Source organism: Hipposideros armiger, unplaced genomic scaffold, assembly GCF_001890085.2.
Source record: "Hipposideros armiger isolate ML-2016 unplaced genomic scaffold, ASM189008v1 scaffold_567, whole genome shotgun sequence".
Taxonomy (NCBI): domain Eukaryota; kingdom Metazoa; phylum Chordata; class Mammalia; order Chiroptera; family Hipposideridae; genus Hipposideros; species Hipposideros armiger.
Genome location: NW_017731917.1, coordinates 1,090,101 through 1,101,172, shown reverse-complemented (window position 1 = coordinate 1,101,172; position 11,072 = coordinate 1,090,101). Strand labels below are relative to the sequence as shown.

The window sequence follows — 11,072 nt, the reverse complement described above, 5'->3', positions numbered from 1 at the left end:
GGGAGACGGAGAGACAGATATCTGGTGTCTTTTCCTCCTCTTATAAGGACACCAGTTCATTTGGATTAGGGCCCCACCCTTATGACCTCATTTAACTTTACATCTTTAAAGACTCTGTCTCCACATACAGTCACAATGGGAGTTAGGGCTTCAACATATGCATTTGGGGGGAACATAATTTAGTCTGAGATGTCACCAGAGGCTCATGGAGATGTCCAAGAGATGACTCAACCTGGAGCAGTGGTCATCAGGTTCTTATCTCTGCTCAAGAAAGAATTTGAGGGAAAAACAGATGTAGGAAAATGCATGGAGTTTATTAAACTGAGAGTATACACTTGAGATGGAAGTACAGGTGAACTCAGAGGTTGCGTCACCCTGAGGAAGTCCTCATCAGGGGTTTTTATACCTCCCAGGGTCAGGACTTGGGGATGTGACACTCATGTGGCTCATCTGTCTCCTCCCAGTAGGTGGTCCCCACAGTTTCCTGCTCTTTTGTCCTTATTTGGTTTCTCAGGTGCATGATGGGAGTCAGTAACTGCAATGTGAGTGACATTATAGTTTGCTAAAGATCAGGTCCCAGTCATGGATACTGCGCCTGCCAGATAAAGCTTGTTCTTGTTTTTCTCTAGTCACAGGTGCCGGATACAGTTTCTTATGAAACTGAAACTAGAGAGGTGCCTCACGTTGTATCCTGGAAAGGGAGATCTATTCCCGAGGCTACTTATCCTGCCTCAATAACACAATGCTTCCTAATAATGCCATTCCTGTCGTGCTCATTATTATTTAATACACTCACTCTTTTTTCTCTGTAAATGATGTGATATATAAAAGTGATACAGTGAATTCAAGGAGAAAGGTATCAGGGAAAAAAAACCTGCTCTACCCTGAAGTGAAAGAGAAGTTACCCAGCATTGTGTAAAGGTGTAGGTTTGTCCCTCTATACTTTCATTTTCTCAAAGTGTATAAATACTCAGTCATTATAAAAGAAATTATTTTGGTTAAAAGTGCACTTTAAAGGGCTGGCCGAGTGGCGCGTTGGTTAAGAGCTGGCTTGGGATGCCAGAAGGCCAGTGACACTGCCCTCCAAAAAAAAAAAAAAGTGCACTTAAATAAAACAGCATGGATTTATGGTGACTTAGAATAACACAAACTTTTCTCCTTTTTTTCCAGATTATTTTGGAACTATTTTGGTAAAAATGGAAAATAATGAAATGTTTTATTTCAAGATTTATATTAAAGATGCAATGAAGCTACATTTATGGACAAATGATGCAACAAAATCATCAATTCTCTTTGATATGTCTAGTCAAATATATCTCTTATATGTTTTTGACAATGGCACAATATATACAAAGGAATATCCCTTAAGACTGGAAGTACAAAGTATAGCTTTCAAAACAAAAGAACAATGCCCCTTCATAGCATTTCATCATAATATTCCTTATGGTCATTCTTCTTTGGACAAGGGAAAGAACATGACAATTTGGATTCAAATAGTCTATCCAGAAAATACTGGTCTGTATATTATTGTGGAATCATATGGCCCAAAAATATTAGAAGAGAAAAATCATATTCACTATGAAATTGCCTTAGGATACTGTACTAAAACTAGGGTAAGTTAATATTTTAAAATTTCTTAATTTGATTTTATTAAATGTAAAAGTATAGTATTAACATTTTTAAAAAACAGATTTCCTTTGTAGACTTAGCATGGAAAATGTTGAGAAATATACATGCTTTTAATAAATAATAATAGGATGAGCCATTAATCCCTGAGCCACAACTTTCACTCTCAATATCCAAGAACTCTTTGCCACCTAAAATATATTCCTGCAAAACTCTTTGGCTATCAATTCTATTGTTTGCTTCCCTTTTTTTTTTTTTCAATGCCTGGCTTTTCTGTAGAGTTCTATGTGAGTATCTGGGCATTTCAGCTGGTTTCATCCTGGTTCATTCATGAGGCTGTGGTCATCTGGTGGCTTTTCTGGGACAGTATGATCTAAGATGGCCTCACTCACATGTCAAGTGGTTGGTGCAAGCACTGGTTGTTAGTATAAGGGGCCTCAGCTGGAGCATTTTTCTCCACTCCATGTAGCTTCTATCCTCCAGACCAGACATGGCTTCTTTGCATGGCAGCCTCAGGACAACGTTCCAAGATGGTGAGAGCAGAAATCACAAGGCCTCTTGAGACCTTGATTTGACCTCATTCTATTCAGCAAAGCAATTCACAAAACCAGTCCAAATTACCAGGTTGGGGAAATAGACTATGCCTTTTAATGGAAGAATAGCCAATGTATACTGTCACGGGACATGCATATAGGAGTGGAAGGAATTATTGCAGACATCTTTGCAAACATTCTATCACAATAGGTATAAGTGTACTGAGTATATTGTTTTGTATACTACTTTTCCAATTAATATTACAGCATAAGCATTTTACGTGTTACTAAAATGTCTTCCCAAATATTGTGTATTCTATTCCCCACTTCTGTTACTGACCTCAAGGGGTTCACCAGTTGGGGTATTCCATTCAAGAACAAGACATGGTTGTCATTAGGTCATTTTTTTACTTGCAGCAAGTAAAGGAGACAGGGAATTCACATCCAAAGTTCTGTCTCCCGAAAAGGAGGCTTAACTATTGCTTGTATACATTATTTGGTTAATTCTATGTTGATTTCTTCTTTGCAATTGGCTATACTTATCTGGTCGGTTCCTGTCAAGCTCATCCTGTTTACAGCTGCATCTGCAAAGTGATATGCTACATTTTAAACTTCAGCAAGAATAGCCTTTAGTAAAAATCACCCAGACCTCAAAACCCTGGCATTATCTAACACTTCCTCTTCTAGGCCAGCTTCTTTAAGCTTCTACAGTAGGAGGCCTCTTAACTGATACAAAAGAATGAAAGTTAATTCCCAAGTCAGTTAAAGCAGAGAATCATAAAAAATGAAACTGATATATGTGGAACATTTTCCTTTAACTTAAATAAATGAATATACATTCATTAGTCAATCTTTTAATATAGGACCACAGACTTTTTTTTTTTAATAAGTCCATTTATTGGAGTCCCTCATCTCCTTTCTTGTATAACCTTATTCATGATCTATCATTCCTGGGTTCCCATTTTAGTCTCTTTAAAATGGAGAGGAAAAAACTTGGACACTTAAAACAACCAACATTCTAGAGTTTTACAATTTTTTTCGGTCTTTGTGCTCTTTCTCATAACTACTTCAGCAGTGTCTTCAGTTGGGTTGCTTTATCCAAACTTTCCAAAGCAACTTAGTTCTCAGGGAAAATGTAACTCCTTTTTTACACTCATATACTCATACCTCATTAGTCCAAAGCATTTAATTGCACAATTACAATAATAATGCAATTGGACATAAACAGGCTTGGAAACAAATAAAGCTGATTTAGATTTGCATACAGAGTGACATGGATAGACCTGCAAATAGTGTTGAGTGATAAATAAATAGTATTCAGTGATTAAGAGGCTGACACGTATTATGCTTTTTTGATATATGTTATTGGGTACCTTTGTATCCTTGTAAAATGAATAATACTTGTTTGGTGTATTTGATGATGTTATGGGTGCCTAGTATAGGGGAAGGGATTGGGGGAAGAAGATACAGGAGAAAATTAAAATACAGTAAATATAATGAGGCAGGATTGATTGTGTTTCAAGAAACAAGGAGTATATTTAATTCACTTTTCTGAATTAAATTACCCCTTCCTTTCAGAACAAAAACAGAAAAGATTTACACTTTTCCTCAGCCCAAGGAAATTTTCTTTGATTATCTATCCCCGATATCTGTGTACTCATATACTCTCATAGGCTTCCTTTCCAAGAATTGGATGTATAGTGTATGTTTGCCTATTTGAAATTCAGCCCTTCAAAATATTAGTTACCAATCAAAATATACAAATGACCAAGGACAATGAAAAATCAAAATTTGTGTGTTTTAATAAAATACTGGCTCTGTCACTTACTGATGACATTGAGCAAGTTTTTGAATTTGTGCCTTCTTTCATCTAAGTAATGATAATAATAATAGTTATTATTATTATAGTATTTACTTCATAAGATTATTATGAGGATTAAATAAGTTTACATAAATTAGAAGATCACCTGGCACATAGTAAGCACTATATGTATGTGTTACTACCATCATCATTGAATTCGAAGCTCTTTTATTTTTTTACATTTAACATCTCTGAGATATGTATGAGTCTTACCTCCTATGACATCTTAGATTTGATGAAATATAGCAGTATTATGATGTAATAACCTGTGTATAATATAACTTTGCTTATATCGTACAGATTGGGTCACTATAACTTCTCAAGCTAATTATTAGCTAGGATGGCACTAAGCATCATAGCTAGTCATTCGTTTAAAAAAAAAAATGAATGTAACACCCATATACCAAAGTGGGTAACTTTAATTTTGAAAAGTTCCTAATGCTACTAGCTACTTACTTAGTGATATTTCCACCAAAAGCTAGTTTTGAAATTTTAAAAATTATTTTTTAATATCTTAATTAAGCTAACTCCTTTTTTTTTAATTAAATTTAATTTTTTTAAAAGATTTTTCTTGGGGAATTGGGGGGATGGGAACAGTGCTGGGGAATTGGGGGAAGGGAAACAGACAAGTTGCTGTCGTTTTGTTCTTCAGTCTAGTTGTAGAGGACGTTGCTTCACTGGCCCAAGTTGGTACCATCATTGCGCTCTCTCCGGGTGAGACAGATCAGTCGGCAGCTTCTGGACGGCCACTCACTGTGGCTGCCGGCCCCTCATGCTGGCTGCTGGCCACACACGGTAGCTTATGGCAGCCCACTGTAGCAGGGGCTGCAGCCTACACAGTCACCGGCGACTCATGGCAGCCCAGCTCCAGGTTGAGCTGTTGTTCACCATCTTAGCTGTAGAGGGCAGTGTCACTGGCCCTCATGTGGGAACCGAACCGGGGCCCTGCTGCTCAGAGCTGGCGTCCCAAGCTAGCTCTTAACCAACGCGCCACTCAGCCGGCCCAGCTAACTCCTTTTTTTAATTGAGATATAAATGACATCATTATTATACTAGTTTCAGGTATACTAGTGATTCAGTATTTGTCTATATTTGTATAAATATTTGTATATATTTTGTATAAATTTGTATATATTTGTATATGTGTATAAATAATGATTCAGTATTTGTATATATTGCTAAAAGATGACCAAAACAAGTCTAGTTAACATCCATCAACCCACATAGTTACAATTTTTTTCTTGCGTTGAGAACTTTAAAGGTCTACTCTCTTAGCACCTTTCAAATATACAATACAATATTATTGACAATCGTCATCATGATGTACATTACTTATTTTATAACTGGATTTACTTATTTTATAACTGGAAGTTTGTACCTTTTGACTGCCTTTACCAATTTCACCCACACCCCCACCCCCACCCATGCCTCTGAAAATGATCAATCTGTTCTTTCATTTATGAGTTCATAGGGTTATTTTAGGGGCTTTTATGTTTTCTTAGGTTTTTTGTTTGTTTGTTTTTCAGATTTCACATGTAAATAAAATAATGCCTTCAAGTTCAATCCATGTTGTCACAAATGGCAGGATTTCCTTCTTTTAGTGGCTAAAAAATAATCTATTGTGTGTATATCACATTTTTTTATCCATTTATCCATCGAACATTGAATGACACTTGGATTGCATCCTTGTCTTAGCTACTGTAAATAATACTGCAATGAACTGGGGGGATGAGTATATCTTTTTGAAGTAGTCTTTTTGTGTCCTTTGGATAAATACCCAGAAGTAGATTTGCTGCATCATATGATTTTAATTTTTGAGGAACCTCCATACTGTTTTCCATAGTGGCTGCACCAATTTACATTCCCACCAACTGTGCACAACGGTTTCCTTTTCTCCACCTCCTTGACAATACTTGTTATCTCTTGTCTTTTTGATAATAGCCATTCCAACAGGTGTGAGATATCCCATGATGGTTTTGATTTGCATTTCCCTGATGATTAGTGATATTGAGCACCTTTTCATGTACCTGGTGGCCATCTGTATGTCTTCTTTGTAAAAATGTCTCTTCAGATCCTCCGCCCATTTTTTAAATCAAATTGTTTCTTTTCTTGCTGTTGACTTGAGTTCCTCACAAATCATGGATTGTAACCCCTTATTAGATCTATGATTTGCAACTGTATTCTCCAATTCATTAGGTTACCTTTTCATTTTGTTGATGTTTTCTTTGCTGTGCAGAAGCTTTTTAGTTTGATGTCGTCTGACTTGTTTTACATTTGCTTTTGTTGCCTTTGCTTTAGGTGTCAAATCCAAAAAAATCATTGCCAAGACCAATGTCAAAACACTTGCTACCTATGTTTACTTTTAGAAGTTTTTAATGGTTTTGAAACAGGGCCCTGTTGGGACCCCACAAAAGAGGCCTTGCAATGTCCCTGGCCTCCCCTCCCCCTGCCCTAGAGCTTAACAATTGATCAATGCTCTCCCTGCGGTTTGAGCTTGGAATGTCCCAGTCCCACTTCCTGAGTTTGGAATACCCCTGTCCCAGTTCCTTGCTTTAGATAATTACCCTGAAACTTATGCTTGCTTACTGATCACAGTACACCATGCTTATGGATCATAATACCCCTTGCTTACTGATCACAATGCCCCTTTCTTCCTGATCACAATGCCCCATGCTTACTTATCAGAATGCCCCCTGCTTACTCATCACAGTACCCCTTGTTCACTGATCACAGTACCCCTTGCTCACTGACCATAGTACCCCTTGCTCACTGACCATAGTACCCCTTGCTCACTGACCATAGTACCCCATGCTCACTGATCACAGTACCCCATGCTCACTGATAACAATCTCTATGGCCTAGAATCTTTCCTGGTTACTGTCATCACTGCTCCTGGGTTGATGACCAGGTTAGAGAGCCACATCGCCAGAGGGGAGGCTGCATGCAGACCCCTGGATGGAACCATCACGTGGCCTCTGGAGGAACGCCCAGGTTTTGCCTTCAATGTCCCAGGCTGCTCTGAGAATGTGAAGGCAGTTTTTGGAGGTGTTAACCTGCTGCCTTCTCAGACCACCAGTGCTCTGATAATAAACGCTTATTCTATGACCCAACTTCTGTGTCGGTCTATTGGCTGAGTGGCGCAGGCAGCACAAGCCCCAGGCTCGTTTGGCCTCTGGTTCAGTTTAAGGTCTTCCATTCAAATAACTAATCTTATTTTGAGTTGATTTAATGTTTATTCATATATATTTCTCTTAAAATATATAAATATATGTATATATTTAGAGAGAGAGATCAATTTGGTTCTGGCTAATACGTTGTGATGAAAACAAAGATTTTTCTTAGTGAAAAATCTGATTTCTGAGACAAGTTTATTTACATATAAGCTGGATGCTAAGTGGTATAACACAAAATATACAATCTTTTTTGATAAAGTTGAAGGTTGCCAAGGTCATTACATTAACAAGAAATCTAGTTCCATGTTCAAGGAAAGGAAGTAATATTAATATATTATATATAAATATGTACAGAGGGTGTCAAAAAATGTATACACCGATTTTAAGAAAAAAAACTATTAAAATTGTAATACCCAATATATACTGATAACAAAAGATGAATACAAGTCATATTTGACTTCTGCAATTACAAGATGTGCTCAAAGTGATTACCATCAGCATAATTTTAATATTTTCTTCCTTTCTTAAAATGTGTATGCATTTTTTGGCACCCTCTGTGTATAAAACAAAGAAATACCATAAAGTGATTTAAGGATATAGGGATTGCAATTACCAATATGCCCAGCTGGAATAAAATAACAAGAACATATGCAAAAAGCAAATGGAGATTTTTAAAAAATTTACTCAAAAACAACAGAGGAAAGGTTCAGGCAAATACTTCCTCATAGTCTCAAAAATTACAAACAATATGTTATCTGTAATCATTTAAAACCCTCAAAGAAATAAAACTGTCCAGAGACAAGGTTATTAGAAAACAGAAGAAAGTGAAAAGTTTGATGTGCTCAGGATATAAATTAAAAATAAAAATGAGAATATTGAAATAACAAAAGTCAAATGAGGAAGGAGAGAGACACAATACAAATAAAAGGACTATGATAATATAAAATTAAAAGGAAAATGTGACAAAGTAAATATAATATGTACATAATTGGAGTTTCTAAAATAGAAAAAAAATTGAAAAATGCTAAATATTTTTCTTATCTAAAGAAAGATTTAAATCTGTCTTGAAAGTATCCATTTTCTCCATTTCCAATTTTCCTGCTTTACATAAACTTTTTTATCTTCTTTTTCAGACAGTAACATTTTTTCAGAATGTAAATTATGAGGCGGTGGATGATTACTTCCAGTTGCAGTAAGTATGACTTTTGGAAAGAACCTACTCATGTTAACTATGCTATTCAGGTTATTAATTTGTAGGTATTCTTTTACTTAAATGGCCTCAAATCCTTTTAAATATCCAGATTTCAAATTCCTGGATAGATATGAAATTAGTATTCTGTGTAAAAATTTAGAATACTCCTTGTGATTAAATGTAAACATGACTTATCTGAAGGTTCTCACTCATCCCATTGAAAAATGCAAAAAAAAAAAAATTGCAGATGACATGATGCTACTATAAGAGGGAGCTCTAAAATTTCCACCAAAATATTTATTAGAACTGATAAATGAATTCAGTAAAGTAGCAGGATAAAAAAATTAATATTCAGGAATTGATTGCATTTTTATACACCAATAACAAATTATCAGAAACAGAAATTAAGAAAACAATCCCATTTACAATTGCATCAAAAAAAATAAAATAATAAACTACCTAGGAATACATTTAACCAAGGATGTAAAATACCTGTATTCAGAAAATTATACGACATTGAAGAAAGAAACTGAAGAAAATACAAATAAATAGAAGCATATACCATGCTCATGGATTGGAAGAATTAACATTGTTAAAATGTCCTTACTACCAAAGGAATCTGTAGATTCAATGCAATTTCTATAAAATACCAATAGCATTTTTCACAGAACTAGAACAAATAATACTAAAATTTATATGGAATCGTAAAAGACCCCTGGTAGCCACAGAAATCTTGACAAAGAACAAAGTTAGAGGTATTAAGTTACCTTATATCAAATTATACTAAAGGGCTATAGCAATCAAAACAGCATGATACTAGCATAAAAACAGACACATAAATCAAGGGACTAGAATAGAGAGCTCAGAAATAAACTTACACCTATATGGTCAATTAATCAATGACAAAGGAGGCAAGAATATACAACGGGGTAAAGACAGTCTTTTCAAACGGTGTTGGGAAAACTGGACAGATACATGCAAAAAAATGAAACTAGACTACCTTGTTACACCATATACAAGAATAAACTCAAAATGGATTAGACTTAAATGTAAGACCCAAAGCCATAAAACTCCTAGAAGAAAACACAGGCAGTTAAATTCTCTGACGTTGCTCTTTGTATTTTTCTGATATATATCCTCGGGCAAGGGAAACGAAAGGAAAATAAACAAATGTGACTAAATCGATCTAAAAAGTTTTTGCACAGCAAAGGAAAATCATCAAGAAAACGAAAAGACATCCTACTGAATGGGAGAAGATATTCACTAATGATACATCCGTTGTGGGGTAATATCCAAAATTTATAAGGAACTCGTCCAACTTAACACCAAAAAGACAACCAATTTGATTAGAAAATGGGCAGAGGACCTGAACAGACATTTCTCCAAAGAGGACATACAGATGACCAATAGACATGAAAAGATGCTCACCATCACTAATCATCAGAGAAATGCAGATTAAAACCGCAATGAGATAGCACCTCAAACCTGTCAGAATGGCCATATGAGGAAACCTCCATACTGTTTTCCATAGTGGCTGCACCAATTTGCAATCCCACCAACAGTGCACGAGGGTTCCCTTTTCTCCACATCCTCACCAACACTTGTTCTTTGCTGTTTTACATATGGTGCCAGGTAGGTACTAGACTAGTCAGAGGGATCACTTCGTAAATTATGTAAATTTCTAACCACTATCCTATACACCTGAAACTAATATAGAATAATATTGACTGTCAACTGTAATTGAAAAAAAAATTTTTTTAGTGCTAAACAAAGGTGGAACAAAAGAAATGTTAGGATTTTTTAGGATGTTAATCTGACTTTTTAGGAAAATTTTCCCAGAGTTAGGACTCCATTAAACTTGTCTGGAAAAATCAAGACAAGTTTCAGAACTCAAATATGTTCTCTGACAAAAGACAGAATTGGGAAAAGTAAAGTTGAACTTAAAGCTTATATTCAAAGATTTCGATACTGTTAAAAAAGGTCTTGTGAAAGATCATGGTCTGAGAAGGTCACCTGACACATGAAGGGACTGAGCCCACAGAAGTTAAGCATCTTCTCTAACATCACTGGGCTGGTTAATGGCAGACTGATGATGAGAACCTTGGACCCTGGTCCTAGGCTAGTACACCAGACATTATATCACTTAGTATTATGCTTTCATCACAGAGATCCCTTAAAAAAGGTTTTACCACAACATTAGAAAATCTTATGGGGCCAGCTGAGTGGCTCAGTAGGTTAAGAGTTAGCTTAAGAGCGCAAGCTCTGAGCAACAGGGTCACCGGTTCAATTCCCACATGGGCCAGTAATGCGGCACCGAAGCTGAGCTGCCAACAGGTGACAGGATGGCTCAGCTGGTGTAACAACAAGATTGCCTGTTTGATGGTGGGCTACGCCCGCCTGCAACTAAGGCTGAACTCGGCACCTTGAGCTGAGCTGTCACCTGGATGGCTCAGTGGATAGAGTGTGCGCTCTTAACAACAAGGCTGCTGGTTCGACTCCCACATGGGATGGTGGCTCTGCCCACCCACAACTAAGATTGTAACACAGCACCTTGAGCTTAGAGGCCACAAGCTGCCAACAGGCAGCCAGATGGCAACTGGCACCCTCCACAACTAAGATTGAAGAACAACAACTTGGCTGGTCCCCTTCCCCAATTCCCCAACACTGTTCCCCTCCCCAATTCCCCA

General features: G+C 36.6%; 1 protein-coding gene across 1 annotated transcript in view; it reads left to right on the top strand.

Annotated features, from left to right (window-relative positions):
• Positions 1 to 11,072, top strand: part of CATSPERE (catsper channel auxiliary subunit epsilon) — a 92,316-nt gene that overhangs the window by 46,821 nt on the left and 34,423 nt on the right. Inside the window, exons 11-12 of the mRNA XM_019623845.1 lie at positions 1,171 to 1,613; positions 8,327 to 8,385. Coding sequence (XP_019479390.1) covers positions 1,171 to 1,613; positions 8,327 to 8,385 — 502 coding nt within the window. The remainder of the gene's footprint in view (positions 1 to 1,170; positions 1,614 to 8,326; positions 8,386 to 11,072) is intronic.